The sequence below is a fragment of the Oncorhynchus keta genome, chromosome 4 (assembly GCF_023373465.1).
Source record: "Oncorhynchus keta strain PuntledgeMale-10-30-2019 chromosome 4, Oket_V2, whole genome shotgun sequence".
Lineage (NCBI taxonomy): Eukaryota > Metazoa > Chordata > Actinopteri > Salmoniformes > Salmonidae > Oncorhynchus > Oncorhynchus keta.
In genome coordinates this window covers 73,815,057-73,830,443 of record NC_068424.1, presented here as the reverse complement: position 1 = coordinate 73,830,443, position 15,387 = coordinate 73,815,057, and the positions used below count along the sequence as shown (strand labels likewise).

At 41.5% G+C, this 15,387-nt stretch overlaps 1 protein-coding gene across 2 annotated transcripts; it reads right to left on the bottom strand.

The window, feature by feature from the left end:
• Positions 1-3,153: 3,153 nt before the first annotated feature.
• On the bottom strand, positions 3,154-15,312 carry LOC127928156 (vesicle transport protein SEC20-like). 2 transcript variants are annotated; one of them, XM_052515252.1, is made up of 6 exons: positions 15,212-15,312; positions 14,849-14,941; positions 9,413-9,504; positions 9,125-9,229; positions 8,862-8,980; positions 3,154-4,513 (listed from the first exon to the last, which is right to left on the bottom strand). In XM_052515252.1, the coding sequence occupies exons 1-6, from the start codon at positions 15,290-15,292 to the stop codon at positions 4,317-4,319; spliced, it is 687 nt and encodes a 228-aa protein (XP_052371212.1). In that variant the 5' UTR covers positions 15,293-15,312; the 3' UTR covers positions 3,154-4,316. The 2 variants fall into 2 exon arrangements, with proteins under 2 accessions (XP_052371212.1, XP_052371213.1); XM_052515253.1 differs by lacking the exon at positions 14,849-14,941.
• Between the last annotated feature and the right edge of the window lie 75 nt (positions 15,313-15,387).

The window sequence follows — 15,387 nt, the reverse complement described above, 5'->3', positions numbered from 1 at the left end:
TGATGTCTCAGTGTACTCAATTACTGTAGTGGTCATTGTTTTTCTTCATGGTGATGGAAAGTCTACGGGTACAAACCTAGATGACCAGCCTATGTACAATACAGTAATGTACATTTATTTACACGAAGTGGTTTGTAAGGATGGTAAAATCATACTGCACATAAAAATGGTTGTTTTCAATGTTGTTTGATCAAGAAAAACATTTAATTTGGTGTAAATGTTTTGTGTCTTTTCCCATAACTTTGCACCTTTTGATGTAAATGTTGTTTCTGGATTCCATTAGAAATGACAATCACAGAGAAAAGGCGCAGGGCAACAACTCTTACATTTACAACTATACAAATCCTGCAAGACACTGACCTTAATTATACAACTATCTTTTTTTGCCAAAGCAGATATGCTGAAAAACATGTATTTTGCCTGCGCTACAGCCTTCTGTATCGGTTCCATAATACTGGTAAATGCAAGGGGACATTTTCTTCCCAAAACATTTATTTGATTAGATTTTTTATTCAGATTTTTCAGGGGGCGATGACTTAGCATAAGTCTATAGGTCCGGGCTACAACGGGAAATCCAGTTAGACATACTTCTTCTACAGGTGCATGCCAGTCCCCATTAGCTTATAAAAATGGAACACTTTTAAAAAAAGGGTGAGGTCGTGAGATACCATCACTGACATAATTCAAATATTTACAGAGAGGTCTGTTTCGGTTCAGAAGGGTTGCGTTAAAGTCCCTCTGACGGGTCTTCATTAGAAACAGTTCAGGGTTCGTGGAAATGCGATCATCATCCCCATCTTTAAATCAGACCGTTACTGCTGATCGACAGTCAGATTCTGAAATCGCCCACATGACCCCAGAAATACACACATGTCATTTGAAATTGCACTGAATACCATAAAAAGCCATCACTGTGCATATAGGCCTAAAATAAAAACAGCCTTGTTTAATATGGCTGTAGAGTGGACAGGGCTGTTAATTATCAAGTAGTAGCCAGAATAATTGTTGACGCGTTTCACTAATATAATATGCCTACATACATGATAATTACATTTGAGTAATTTAGTAGACACTCTTTCTTATCCCGAGCGTCTTACAAATCAGATAATAATGGTTCTGATGAATTGGATACAGTGCCTTCAGAAAGTATTCATACCCCTTGACTCATTCCACATTTTGTTGTGTTACAGCCTGAATTCAAAATGGATTAAATATGTTTTTTCTCTCCCATTTACACACAACTTCCCATAATGATAAAGTATAAACATGTTATTAGAAATGTTAGCAAATGAAAATGAAGTACAGAAATAACTTCATTTACATAAGTATTCACACCCATCAATACATGATAGAATCACCTTTGGCAGTGATTACAGCTATGAGTCTTTCTGGGAGGATCTCTAAGAGCTTAGCAAACCTGGATTGTGCAATATTTGCCAATTATAATTTGTTTTATTGTTCAAGCTCTATGAAGTTGGTTGTTGATTATTGCTAGACAGCTATTTTTCTTGTCATAGATTTTCAAGATGATTTAAGTCCAAATTGTAACTAGGCCACTGAGGAACATTCAATGTCAAATTGGTAAGCAACTCCAGTGTATATTTGGCCTTGTCTTTTAGGTTATTGACCTGCTGAAAGGGGAATTCATCTCCCAGTGTCTGGTGGAAAGCAGACTGAACATGGTTTTCATCTAGGATTTTGCCTGTGCTTAGCTCCATTCCATTCCATCCCCAGTCTCTAACAATTACAAGCATACCCATAACATGATGCAGCCACCACTATGCTTGAACATATGGAGTGGTACTCAGTAATGTGTTGTATTGGATTTGGTGCAAACATTACATTTTGTATTCATTTCTTTGCCACATTATTCGCAGTATTACTTTAGTGCCTTGTTGCAAATAGAATACTTGTTTTGGAATATTTTTATTCTGTACAGGCTTCCTTCTTTTCACTCTGTCAATACTATTGTGGAGTAACTACAATGTTGTTGATCTGTCATCAGTTTTCTCCTACCACAGACATTAAACTCTGCAACTGTTTGAACGTCACCTTTTTTGGCCTCATGGTGAAATCCCTGAGCGGTTTCCTTCCTCTCCGGCAACTGAATTAGGGAAAGGGATATTCAATGTCTGCTTTAAAAAAAAACGATCTACCAATACTGTAGGTGACCTTCTTTGTGATGCACTGGAAAATGCACTGCTCGACTGTGGGACCTTACAGATAGAGATGAAATAGTCATTCAAAAAGAGTCCATGCAACTTATGTGACTTAAGCACATTTTGACTCCTGAACTTATTTAGGCTTGACATAACAAAGGGTAAGAATACAGACATTTCAGCTTTTCATTTTTAATGAATTAGTAAACATTTCTAAAAAAACAAATTGCACTTTGACATTATGGACTATTGTGTGTGTTGGCCAGTGACACAACATCTCAATTGAATCCATTTTAAATTCAGGTTGTAACACAACAACATGTGGGAAAAAGTCAAGGAGTGTGAATACTTTCTGAAGGCACTGTAGCACATTAAAAATCCCTTTAGGCAATATTGTGTGGGGGAGCTCACTTCCCCTCACTCTGTGGTACTTAGTGTAGAACACAGTTTAGGGCCTGCCACTAAACAGGAACAATTCACATCTCAAGATCATGCACACCTCTCCTCTTGATTGACACTATCACGGTGCTCTGTAAGAATAGCTCCATTTGCTTGACATAGAGCTGCTATAAGTGTGCAGCTAAAGGGACGGGATGAGGAATTGGAAGAGCACAAATGGCTGCCACTTTAAAACGAGTAAGAACCGCTTAGCCTTCTCGTAGGTCTATCGACTCTCCCCACACATATTCGCTAACGTGTCTCACTCTAAGAACACTAAAAAAAGTTGTATTGTCACATATAGGTGAAGTGAAATGTGTTGTTTTACAGGGCCAGCCATAGTAGTACGGTGTCCCCGCAGAAAATTATGGTTCAGTGCCTTGCTCAAGGGCACATCAACAGATTTTTCATCTTGTCAGCTCGGGTATTCAAACCAGCAACTTTTCGGGTTACTGGCCCAATCCTCTAACCACTAGGCTACCTGTACTGTCTGTCCTCACTGATTCAGAGCCAGATATGATCCATAACAACACACACAACTGAGACAACTCAGATAGACAAAGTCAGAGGCCTTTATTGGTACACTGAATAGAAACGTCAACACAAAAACAGATTTTTATTTCCCAAATGACATGTGAGGCCATCTTCATGTAGAGGGTAGAGAGGTCATGCAGCTACCAGCCCCCCTCTCCCCACATCCCTTCTCCCCCTCCAAGGTGTTGAAAAGGCAACGTCAGATAACAGGTCCACGCAAATCTTAAAATAACCTCCTCTCATCCTCCACCCCTGGTGGAAAGAAAGGGCGCAGGGACCAGGAGAGTGAAACGGGTCAGAATAATCTGCTTTTCCGGTTCCTATCTGAAGAAAGGCAGAGACGCATGGTTCCTTATCGCTGACAATGTGATTACTGCCACAGCTTTTCAGATTGGTTCTGCCCTGGTGCCTGGGCTGCACAGACTGTACTGTTCCCCCTGCTGCCAGCTACTGGGACTAGGCCTCACCACTGCTGAGCCAAGTTAGCTAGCTCCATAAGGAAATACGGACAACCAGATGCTAGACCAGAGTCACTGAAACTTGTGTGGGTGGTATGTACATCCCACATGTCCACACTGGTGCTTTGGGGAAAAATGTTTTTACACAATTTCACAATGTTAACATTTTATTGTGATAATCTTTTTGAAAACTGATTTCGTTACAGAGAATGTGTTACACATTGACATGAACCCCTATACTTTAAATAATGGTCCGGAAGAAATGGAATCTCCATTATTAAATAAGGCTACTGGTAATATCCATTTATTTCTCTTTCAGAGCAGGATATAAATAATTAGACAACAGCTTTAACTTCCTGCAATGGAATAATACATTAACATGATAATAATCATAACGAGTGGTTACATTAACCAACAAACTTTCCTATAAGTATTGCAAACAGCTAACGGCAGTCTGATATTTCCTTCCATGACAGACTATGCGTCTGTGTTTAAAATAGGCTTGTCCCGGTAGCCATTACTACTGTGTGTGCACACAAGACTTTACATGTTAATATGGAATTACATGTGTCCACCTGTGGCAGGTGGGAATGATAAATAAGCAGTATATTCATCTGTCAATACTCATGTCACACAACTCACTTGTTGTAAATGAGCTTATATGATCTTAGTTACTCTAATCAAAGTTGCTCTAAAAGTGACTTAGTTGAAGTTAGTTGTGTCTGGTCTAGAGGAAGAAGAAGAATCTCTTCTTGAGGATGTAGAAGACTGTGGCGAGGAACAGTGCGAGAGCGAGGAAGATGAGCAGTTTGTCAGTGAGCTCCCTGCGGTTGTACTTAGTGATGAGCTTTCTCCCCAGCTGGATGGTTCCGGTCATGGCCTTAAACTCATCGTTGGTCTCCAGGACCGCCTGAGACGAGGTTGCTACGGAGGAGAGAGTCCACACTAGGCTTTGGCAAAGACTTTGTGTCTGGACATATCAAATAGCCGACTGTTGAAATGTGTCAGTTGCTTATGTTTGTATTTGAAAAAAGCAACTGAGAAACAGTCCTTGTGTCCTCCAATTTTAGGGCTATTCAAAGCAAAATCAAATCAAATTTTATTGGTCACATACACATGTTCAGCAGATGTTATTGCGAGTGTAGCGAAATTCTTGTGTTTCTATCTCCAACAGTGCAGTAATATCTAACAATTCACAACAATACATGCAAATGTAAAAGTAAAATAATGGAATTAAGCAATATATAAATTTAAGAACGAGCAATGTCGGCGTGGCATTGACTAGAATACAGTAGAATACAGTATATACATATGAAACTCAACTGTAAAATGGCAGCAATTTTACAGGCGCCCAACCAATTGTGCTATTATGTATCTTTTTTTCGCGTAATTTGTAATTTATTTTGTACATAATGTTTCTGCAACCGTATCTTACGGCAGAAAAGAGCTTCTGGATATCAGGACAGCGATCACTCACCTCGGATAAGACAAAGAGCTTCTAGATATCAGGACAGCGATCACTCACCTCGGATAAGACAAAGAGCTTCTGGATATCAGGACAGCGATCACTCACCTCGGATTAGACAAAGAGCTTCTAGATATCAGGACAGTGATCACTCACCTCGGATTAGACAAAGAGCTTCTGGATATCAGGACAGAGATCACTCACCTCGGATTAGATAAAGAGCTTCTAGATATCAGGACAGCGATCACTCACCTCAGATTAGACAAAGAGCTTCTGGATATCAGGACAGCGATCACTCACCTCGGATTAGACAAAGAGCTTCTGGATATCAGGACAGCGATCACTCACCTCGGATTAGACAAAGATTTTTCTACAACAAAGATGACGCACAGGACATTCTCCAAACACACCACAGGACTGACATCCCTGTTATTTGCAAGGTACGACGCAGGTACAGAGGACGAAGAGCTGAATGCCTGGTCAGGCCCCGGAGAAGACGACAGGGAAAGCTGCCGTTACCGTCAATACTACTCGCCAACGTGCAATCATTGGACAATAAATTAGATGAGGTACGATCACGAATATCCGACCAACAGGACATCAAAAACGGTGATATCATATGTTTCACGGAATCGTGTCTGAATGACGACATGGATATTCAGCTAGCGGGGTATACGCTGCACTGGCAGGAGAGAACAGCACACTCCAGTAAGACGAGGGGGGCAGTCTGTGCATATTTGTAAACAACAACTGGTGCACGAAATCTAAGAAAGTCTCTAGATTTTGCTCGCCTGAAGTAGAGTATATTGTGATATATTGCAGGCCACACTACTTGCCTAGAGAGTTCTCAGCTATACTTTTCGTGTTTATTTACCACCACAGACAGATGCTGGCACTAAGACCGTACTCAGTCAGCTGTATAAGGAAATCAGCAAACAGGAAACCACTCACCCAGAGGCGGCGCTCTTAGTGGCCGGAGACTTTAATGCAGGGAAACTTAAATCAGTTCTACCAAATTTCTATCAACATGTTAAATGTGCAACCAGAGGGAAAAACATTCTAGATCACCTGTAATCCACACACAGAGACGCATACAAAGTTCTTCCTCGCCCTCCATTTGGTAAATCCGACCACAACTCTATCCTCCTGATTCCTGCTTACAAGCAAAAATTAAAGCAGGAAGCACCAGTGACTCGGGACATAAAAAAGTGGTCAGGTGAAGCAGATGCTAAACTACAAGCCTGTTTTGCTATCACAGACTGGAACATGTTCCGGGATTCTTCCGATGACATTGAGGAGTACACCACATCAGTGCTTTATCAATAAGTGCATCGAGGTTGTCGTTCCCACAGTGACTGTACGTACATACCCCAACCAGAAGACATGGATTACAGGCAACAGTCGCACTGAGCTAAAGGGTAGAGCTGCTGCTTTCAAGGTGCAGGACTCTAACCCGGAAGCTTACAAGAAATCCCGCTATGCCCTGCAACGAACCATCAAACAGGCAAAGCGTCAATACAGGGCTAAGATTCAATCATACTACACTGGCTACGACGCTCGTCGGATGTGGCAGGGCTTGCAAACTATTACAGACTACAAAGGGAAGCACAGCTGCGAGCTGCCCAGTGACACGAGCCTACCAGACGAGCTAAATCACTTCTACGCTCACTTCGAGGCAAGCAATACTGAGGCATGCATGAGAGCATCCGCTGTTCCGGGCGACTGTGTGATCACGCTTTCCGTAGCCGACATGAGTAAGACCTTTAAACAGGTCAACATACACAAGGCTGCGGGGCCAGACGCATTACCAGGGCGTGCGCTCCGAGCATGTGCTGACCAACTGGCAGGTGTCTTCACTGACATTTTCAACATGTTCCTGATTGAGTCTGTAATACCAACATGTTTCACAGCAGACCACCATAGTCCCTGTGCCCAAGAACACAAAGTACACCTGCCTAAATGACTACAGACCCGTAGCACTCACGTCCGTAGCCAGGAAGTGCTTTGAAAGGTTGGTAATGGCTCACATCAACACCATTATCCCAGAAACCCTAGACCCACTCCAATTTGCATACCGCCCAAACAGATCCACAGATGATGCAACCTCTATTGCACTCCACACTGCCCTTCCCCACATGGACAAAAGGAACACTTATGTGAGAATGCTATTCATTGACTACAGCTCAGTGTTCAACACCATAGTACCCTCAAAGCTCATCACTAAGCTAAGGATCCTGGGACTAAACACCTCCCTCTGCAAATGGATCCTGGACATCTGGACGGGCCGCCCCCAGGTGGTGAGGGTAGGTAGCAACACATCTGCCACGCAGATCCTCAACACTGGAGCTCCACAGGGGTGCATGCTCAGTCCCCTCCTGTACTTCCTGTTCACCCACGACTGCATGGCCAGGCACGACTCCAACACCATCATTAAGTTTGCAGACGACACAACAGTGGTAGGCCTGATCACAGACAACGACGAGATAGCCTATAGGCCTGGAGACCTGGCCGTGTGGTGCGAAAATAACAAAATATCCCTCAACGTAACCAAGACTAAGGAGATGATTGTGGACTACAGGAAAAGGAGGACCGAGCACGCCCCCATTCTCATCGCCGGGGCTGTAGTGGAGCAGGTTGAGAGCTTCAAGTTCCTCAGTGTCCACATCAACAACAAACTAGAACGGTCCAAACACACCAAGATAGTCGTGAAGAGGGCACGACAAAGTTTATTCCCCTCAGGAAACTAAAAAGATTTGGCATGGGTCCTGAGATCCTCAAAAGGTTCTACAGCTGCAACATCGAGAGCATCACTGCCTGGTTGCATCATTGCCTGGTACGGCAATTGCTCGGCCTCTGACCGCAAGGGGGTAGTGCGTACGGCCCAGTACATCACTGGGGCTAAGCTGCCTGCCATCCAGGACCTCTACACCAGGCGGTGTCAGAGTAAGGCCCTAAAAATTGTCAAAGACCCAGCCACCCCAGTCATAGACTGTTCGCTCTACTACCGCATGGCAAGCAGTACCGGAGTGCCAAGTCTAGGACAAAAAGGCTTCTCAACAGTTTTTACCCCCAAGCCATAAGACTCATTCACAGGTAATCAAATGGCAACCCGGATATTTTCATTGTTTGCCCTTCCACCCCACCAAACCCTATTTTTACGCTGCTGCTACTCTGTTTATCATATATGCATAGTCACTTTAACCATATCTACATGTACATACTACCTCAATCAGCCTGACTAACCGGTGTCTGTATGTAGCCTCGCTACTGTATATAGCCTGTCTTTTTACTGTTGTTTTATTTCTTTACTTACCTATTGTTCACCTAACATCTGTTTTGCACTATTGGTTAGAGCCTGGTTAGAGCCTGTAAGTAAGCATTTCACTGTAAGAATACCTGTTGTATTCGGCGCAAGTGACAAATAGACTTTGATTTGATTTGAAATGGTGGAACCATCTCCATATTGTTCTCACCAGTGGTGTGGTGGAAGGTAAACACACACAAACAGCATTTATGCACCTTTTTTATGTTGCTCAAACGTTTACCCACCTATTGCAAAAAAAGTGCATTGTAAATTTAGGGAGCATTACTTTATTCACTGTGAAGGGCGATCAGCGTTTACCCACTTTTTACCACTACATCACTGCTTCTCACTCATCTAGTTCTTCCAGATGTGTAAACACTGAAAGAAAAGGGAGCTAGGGGATGGGGTCGGGGTCAGGGGCCGAAATTATAAACACTAATGTCCTCTCAGAAACACAGACTACGACATGATTTACACTCTGTACTCTAGGGGGCGCCACTCACCCAGCGTGGTCATGGTTTCCTCGCTCTGCGTCACCTGCTGTGACATCATCCGGCTGATGCTCATCAGGCTCTCAGTGATGTCACTGGACGACTGGGCCAGCCCCTCTTTGGTCACCTTTCTGATTGAAGGAAAAAATAAAGATACTCTAAATCTTCAGAGTAACAGACAACAATAAGACAGAAAGTATAAACACACAGTGAAATAAGGGAACGACAATGAAACACTACAGAAGAGTATCTAGAAACAGCCAATATCTGTTTACCTATGTCTAAATTCACTATCTCCTCCATAGAGAAGAGATTCCTTCTCCAGGTTGTCTAGTGACAGTTTACTGGCCAGGTTGGCCTTCCTCCATGCTGTCTGGTTACTGCAGGGATAAGAATCATACAGTTTCATTAGGATGCTTGCTTATAGTTTATGCACTAGCACTCTATGGAAAACACCAGAAAACCATTCTAATGGAGACATGCATCCCACTAACTACTACAGATTGGATCCAGTACTGAAGAAACAGCAGTAATCCAGCAACACTCCTATCATGCACTCTTACCTGACCATCTGCTTGCGGTGTCTGTCCACCTCACTGAGTAGCGCCAACTTGTCTGACTCTTTGTCCTGCTCCCTCCCCATCTGATCTAGGTCCTGTCAAACAGTGATAATTTCGTCAACAAAAACTATGACGAAAAATACTCGTCAAGTACCCATTTTTCCTGACAAACTATGACGATTACGAGACGCCCTGGGGGAAAAAACACAACTATTACAAATGACTTAGTCGACGAAAATGTGACGGGACGAGAATTCCATGTGAGATTAATCAACATTTAATTTAACATGAAGCTCATTTTCATCCATTTTGTCCACTCCTACACATGCATGCAGAATATTTCATGCAATCCTCTCATTGACATCTTTTAGTTGCGCGGTCTGATTGAGTTGAGCTGATCTGCCCGGCTCCTACACAGTTCCCAGGCGGTCTCTTCAGTCACTCGTCAATCTCCTGAACGGATGCGAAGCCAGGACAATGGACTTGAAACTAACCTCAAGTATAAAAATGTTTTACTTTAAAGGCTATTTTTGCTTTGATCACATCAGAAGCTCTATTTTCTCATGTGCGCTGTTACTCATTAATCTGTGTTGCCGCTCTCGCGCCGCAGACCGCAAACGCGATTGCTATATTCCTATGCGAAAAACTAATGCTATTTGTTGAATATTAGAAGCACATTAATACTTCATATTTGTAAAGCTCATATCCCCTTTTCAATGAACACACGTACAGTTGAAGTCGGACATTTACATACACCGTAGCCAAATACATTTAAACTCCGTTTTTCACAATTCCTGACCTTTAATCCTTGTAAAAATGATCTGTTTTAAGGTCAGTTAGGATCACCACTTTATTTTAAGAATGTGAAATGTCAGAATAATAGTAGAGAGAATGATTTATTTCAGCTTTTATTGCTTTCATCACACTCCCAGTGGGTCAGAAGTTTACATACACTCAATTAGTAGTTGGTAGCATTGCCTTTAAATTGTTCAACTTGAGTCAAACTTTTAATGTAGCCTTCCACAAGCTTCCCACAATAAGTTGGGTGAATTTTGGGCCATTCCTCCTGACAGAGCTAGTGTAACTGGTTTGTACGCCTCCTTGCTCACACACACTTTTTCAGTTCTGTCCAAACATTTCTATAGGGTTGAGGTCAGGGCTTTGTGATGGCCACTCCGATACCTCAACTTTTGTGTCAAAATGGCTTAAGGACAACACTTTGGAAGTATACTTGGGGTCATTGTCCATTTGGAAGACCCATTTGCGACCAAGCTTTAACTTCCTGACTGATGTCTTGAGATGTTCCTTCAATATGTCCACATCATTTTCCTTCCTCATGATGCCATTGATTTTGTGAAGTGCACCAGTCCCTCCTGCAGCAAAGCACCCCCACAACATGATCCTGCCACCCGCGTGCTTCACGGTTGGGATGGTGTTCTTCAGCTTGCATGCCTCCCCTTTTCCTCCAAATATAACAATGGTCATTATGGCCAAACAGTTCTTAGCGTATGTAAACTTCTGACCACTGGAATTGTGATACACTGAATTATAAGTGAAATAATCTGTCTGTAAACAATTGTTGGAAAAATTACTTGTGTCATGCAAAAAGTAGATGTCCTAACCAACTTGCCAAAACTATAGTTTGTTTACAGACATTTGTGGAGTGGTTGAAAAACGAGTTTGAATGACTCCAACCTAAGTGTATGTATTTGGGTTAATTGGTCAGCACTAATATTTGGCTTTGCCTTTTAGGTTATTGTCCTGCTGAAAGGTGGATTTGTCTACAAGTATCTGTTGGAAAGCAGACTGAACCAGGTTTTCTCTAGGACCTTAATTGCCTGTGCTGAGTTCTACCCTGTATTTCTCAACAAAAAAACTCGCTTGTTCTTGCTAGTGCTGTTGGGGTGACAATATTACCGCCACACCGGATGTCATGACTGCAGTAAAATGCCACATGACAGTCGAGTCACGGTAATCTCCTTTTATGCACTCTGGATATGCTTTGGTAGTACCGAACATGCTAACTACCATCCGATCACTATCGACCTGGTAGTCAGGGCTCTATTGTCCCGCTAACCCCTCGGACAATGAAAATATAATCGAAAATCTCATCAAACACTTGTCATCAAATCAGTAGGCCTATCATACTTTTAAAACTAACGTCAATGTGATGATCCATTTGAAGAAAGAATTTCAACAGCAGGTTGAAACAGTGTACAACGTGGCCGTTGTTTAAAGCCTAACATAACGAAAAGGACAGCGCTTTCTAAGGTGATGATTCATTCAAAACACCCATACGCATATTAGAGTTTATGCATAGGCTTATGAGCCCAAAAAACTGAATTAATACTATGACTGTGCCCTTATACAATACATAGCCTACTGCATAATACTCATGACAGAAAAACATCAAACAAAACTGATGTAAGATCTTTGGTACATAATTGTTCTAGCCTATACTCCAAAATTAAACAAATTAGAGTAACCGTCTTTGAGTGTGGACAGTATTATTATGCATACTGGATGGACTGGTTATCTTATTCTACTCTCCAACATTTCTATCCATGAGTCTGGGAGAAAACATAGAGGCATAGGTGATGCTGTTGGTCCATTGATTGTGCAGGCCTGCTTACAATGAGCCTACAATTAGTGAATTTGTATTTGATTTCGAATAGCCTAGTAATAGGGAATGTTTTATATTTTCAGAATTAATTGAGTGACATATTACATTTAGCTATACATAATAAATATCTCACCACCATGCGTTTCCTCCTCTCTCTCTCCTTTATTCCTTTCTAGATTTCGCAGACAGTTTAGTGAAATATGTTTCGTTGCGAAAACATTTGACCATCGATGTTCCCGAACAGATTTAACTTGGTTTCCAGAATGAAGCACTGGTTAGCTATAGGAACAAGGTTGGAGCGCCCATGGCATACAGCGTTTGGGCGGAATATCACCTTTCGCGCCGTGAGATCATGCTCCTCAAACAGTGGTTAATGCGTGGAGTGAAATACGTGTTATTATATTTATTTCTCAACTGCTCATATTAAGCACATGTTCCGCTATAAAACCCAAGCAGACTACAAAACAGACCCTCGGGAAAGCGCTTGGCCTCCATTCGCTATTCCGTGTGCATACAGATGACGTGTATTTTTTCCTCTGCCCATTTGATAATGAATGGTCCATTCTAAATCGAAACGAATTGTACATACTGTAGTAGTAAAGACAATATTAAATTGAGAAGTGTCTGACGTGAAAATATTATCGCTTGTTGAGAGAACAGCTGTGCAGCCTGAGGCAAGGAACGCAAGCTTTTTTGCTACATTCTTAAATGATCACAAGCCTATAGTCTCACCATGCAACCCACATATGTTTTGATTTCGAAGACATTCTAATGTTTGTATCATTCATATAGGACCTGTTCCTAATGATCACTTTTACGCTCAACATAACCACTTCATACGCGCACTTGCTCCGGAATAGGAAAAATATAATTTATATTTTATTCATCGAAGCTCAATTATATTATTTTTACTATAAAATCATATCAAATAAAATAATTTTACGGGACTTATGCATATCTTGTCAGCTAAATGAACAAGCCTACAACCTATAGCATGGAGTTTATAGCCAGATAACATAGGCCTACAGTAGACCAACTCATATTCTGTTCTTCTGAAATACATTTTCTTCATATCATGATTCTTTAAACCTGACAAAAATAAATTGTGGATTTATTGTGATGATGTATATTACATTTATTTTTGAAATGTAGGTGTTCCAAAGGCATGCATCAGTGAGTGGTATGAGTGGAGTCCTGGAGATGCTAAACGTGTTTATGTTAAACTCTGCAACTGTTTTAAAGTCACCATTAGCCTCATGGTGAAATCACTGAGTGGTTTCTTTCCTCTCCATCAACTGAGTTTGGAAGGACACATGCATCTTTGTAGTGAAGGTGGTTGAGACACCATCCAAAATGTAATGAACTTCACCAGGGAGATTAAATGTCCACTTTTTTCTTCTCATTTTTATGCTCAACCAACCTTACAGATAGATAATTGTATATGTCTGGGGTACAGAGATAGGTTAGTTGTTCAAAAATCATGTTAAACGCCATTATTGCACACAGCTTGAGTCCATGCAACTTATCACTTAAGCAAATTTTTACTCCTGAAACTAACTCCTGAAACTATTGATTCAAGACATTTCAGCATTTTATTTTTTATTACCGTGTAAACATTTCTAAAAAATATGATTCCACTTTGACATTATGGTGTAGATCAGTGACACAACATCTACGTTTAATGAATGCTAAATTCAGGCTGTAAAACAACAAGGTGCGAATATTTTCTGAAGGCACTGTGTCTAGCAGTGGCCATCTGGCTAGTATCAAAAAGGGCTTTCTACAAAATAGCAACATCAGCACCAAAGATTTGTATTGTTACATCTGTGTCAGCAGAGATAGTTTGGAATCTAGACCATAAGCAATATGCACAGATATGTATTTCCAAACAATGCTACTGCCACCTTCTGGTATGGAGTATTATAACAAGGCTGAGTGGACAATATCTTCCAAGTGTAACGGATGTGAAACGGCTAGCTTAGTTAGCGGTGTGCGCTAAATAGCGTTTCAATCGGTTACGTCACTTGCTCTGAGACCTTGAAGTAGTAGTTCCCCTTGCTCTGCAAGGGACGCGGCTTTTGTGGAGCGATGGGTAACGATGCTTCGAGGGTGACTGTTGTCGTTGTGTGCAGAAGGTCCCTGGTTCGCGCCCGGGTATGAGCGAGGGGACGGTTTAAAATTATACTGTTACACAAGCTCTTTGCTGTGTGAACCTTTAGAAAATATTGACTGTTGACACTGTTCAGAGGTGCTATGTACTGTCGGCAGGCAAACGTTTGACAATCCTACCGGTGTGTGTCTGAGCTTTTAAAGTTGGATTCATTTGGATAGTCCATCTGTAGATGCTCTACGGACTATATACGAACCCTAAAAGTACATCTTAACCTTAATCTAAACCTAACCTTAGCAAGCAGTTGCTTATCAACCTATAGTTTGTTGATAGTATGACCATCTGTAGAGCAAATCCAGACAATCCAAATAAACTGACCGAAATGACTAAAATCTTACAACTAAAATGTATTCTGAAGACAAAGACTAAAACTAAAATTGCTGCCAATATTAACACCACTGTCAAACACTCAGTTATAATGTGTCCTACAACTAACATTGATGGATACAGCTCAATATGAACTGACATATCCAAGGTTTGCATCTCAATAGTCTTAAGAGGCTTCCTCAGTCTCCCCTCAACATATCTGATAGATCTGGACAGGTGAAATCACCACCAGGCAGTTGACAGGAAATGAGGAATGAAGGCTATTTGTTTTTTAGAACATTGACATGTATTTGAGACAGGAGGATTAACTGTCTCTTACCTGAATCCGTAGCCTAAGGTTGTTGAATTTTGCTTTCACTTTGGCATTCAACTCTGTCAGCTTGACGTGTGGTCCTATAAACTCATTGACATCCTAATATCAATGAGTAAATGAGAGATATAGATACAATCAGACAAATGGCTTTTGTCATATATCCAAAGGTTCAAAAAGATGATCAGTCCAAATCTATTCAGACTCCCGGCCGATGTACCAAAATGGGTCAATGGCCAAATCCCCCCCAAAAAGGAGCCCAACCAGCTGCGACAGAAAATAAGGTTATTCTCCACAATGAGTATATGACAACATACAATATCGTTGCATTATATGGTCTAGAACAATAAACTACTGAATCAATATTCATACCTGCACGAGAGCTTTTATTTCCAAGTCATATTTGATGATTTCTTGCTCGCATATTCGGACGTGGACATCCGAAGACGCCATGTTTGACAACAAACTCGTCTACGGCAAACCGCGAGGAGTAACTGAATTGACTTTCCCATAGTTCGTAAAAGTAGCGCATCTCTTTACTTACACAG